This window comes from Sinocyclocheilus grahami, unplaced genomic scaffold, assembly GCF_001515645.1.
Source record: "Sinocyclocheilus grahami isolate Dianchi unplaced genomic scaffold, SAMN03320097.WGS_v1.1 scaffold9278.1, whole genome shotgun sequence".
NCBI lineage: Eukaryota > Metazoa > Chordata > Actinopteri > Cypriniformes > Cyprinidae > Sinocyclocheilus > Sinocyclocheilus grahami.
This window is the reverse complement of record NW_015512507.1, coordinates 8,007-8,663: the sequence shown is the minus strand read 5'-3', so window position 1 is coordinate 8,663 and position 657 is coordinate 8,007. Positions and strand designations below refer to the sequence as shown.

Below are 657 nucleotides of genomic sequence, written 5' to 3'. Positions count from 1 at the left end.
TTTTTTTTTTTTAATGATGAAGTCAAGTAGCTTCGAAAGAGATGACTTTTATTAAAAAGTAACCACACTAGTTAGTGCTGTTTTTTGTCAATTTGGTGTTGATTGCGTTTCTCCATCAGGTGGTGGAATTGTTAAACCAGGCAGCACTCATCTCTACAGAGGAAAAGCTTATTGTTCTCAAACAGGTTTTGAAAGCGTTTTTATATTGTTGTAAACATAAAAATCAGATGTTTAGTTTACATGATTATTTAGGTCTGTTCTCTATATTCTCTATATTTTTTATTATTAGGTGCAGGAGTTGATTATCAACAAGGACCCTTCATTGCTTGATAATTTTCTGGATGTAAGTACTGAACCATCTTCACCAGCTTGTGTAAGTAAGTAGATGAGCCGACACAGGAATTACATTCACACTTTCTGTTTTATCCATCCTTTACAGGAAATCATCGCATTTCAGACTGATAAGTCAATTGAGGTGCGAAAATTTGTCATCGGATTCATTGAGGAGGCATGGTGAGTGCTGGCTGATCTTGCATATGGGTCAGTCCATCCCAAGTGGTCCAATATCTCTAAAGTTGGTTGGAATCTCAAACTCAAAATTGTTACAGCAGGATGCTACCATAGTGGACTTATATCTCTAAACATTTAAACGTCCTG

The 657-nt window shown here is 36.1% G+C and overlaps 1 protein-coding gene across 1 annotated transcript in view; it reads left to right on the top strand.

Annotated features, from left to right (window-relative positions):
• Positions 1-119: 119 nt before the first annotated feature.
• LOC107578195 (symplekin-like) overlaps positions 120-657 on the top strand; it is a gene marked incomplete at both ends in the record, with an annotated part of 8,479 nt that continues 7,941 nt past the window's right edge. The window contains 3 exons of the mRNA XM_016264176.1: positions 120-185; positions 290-343; positions 440-513. Coding sequence (XP_016119662.1) covers positions 120-185; positions 290-343; positions 440-513 — 194 coding nt within the window. The remainder of the gene's footprint in view (positions 186-289; positions 344-439; positions 514-657) is intronic.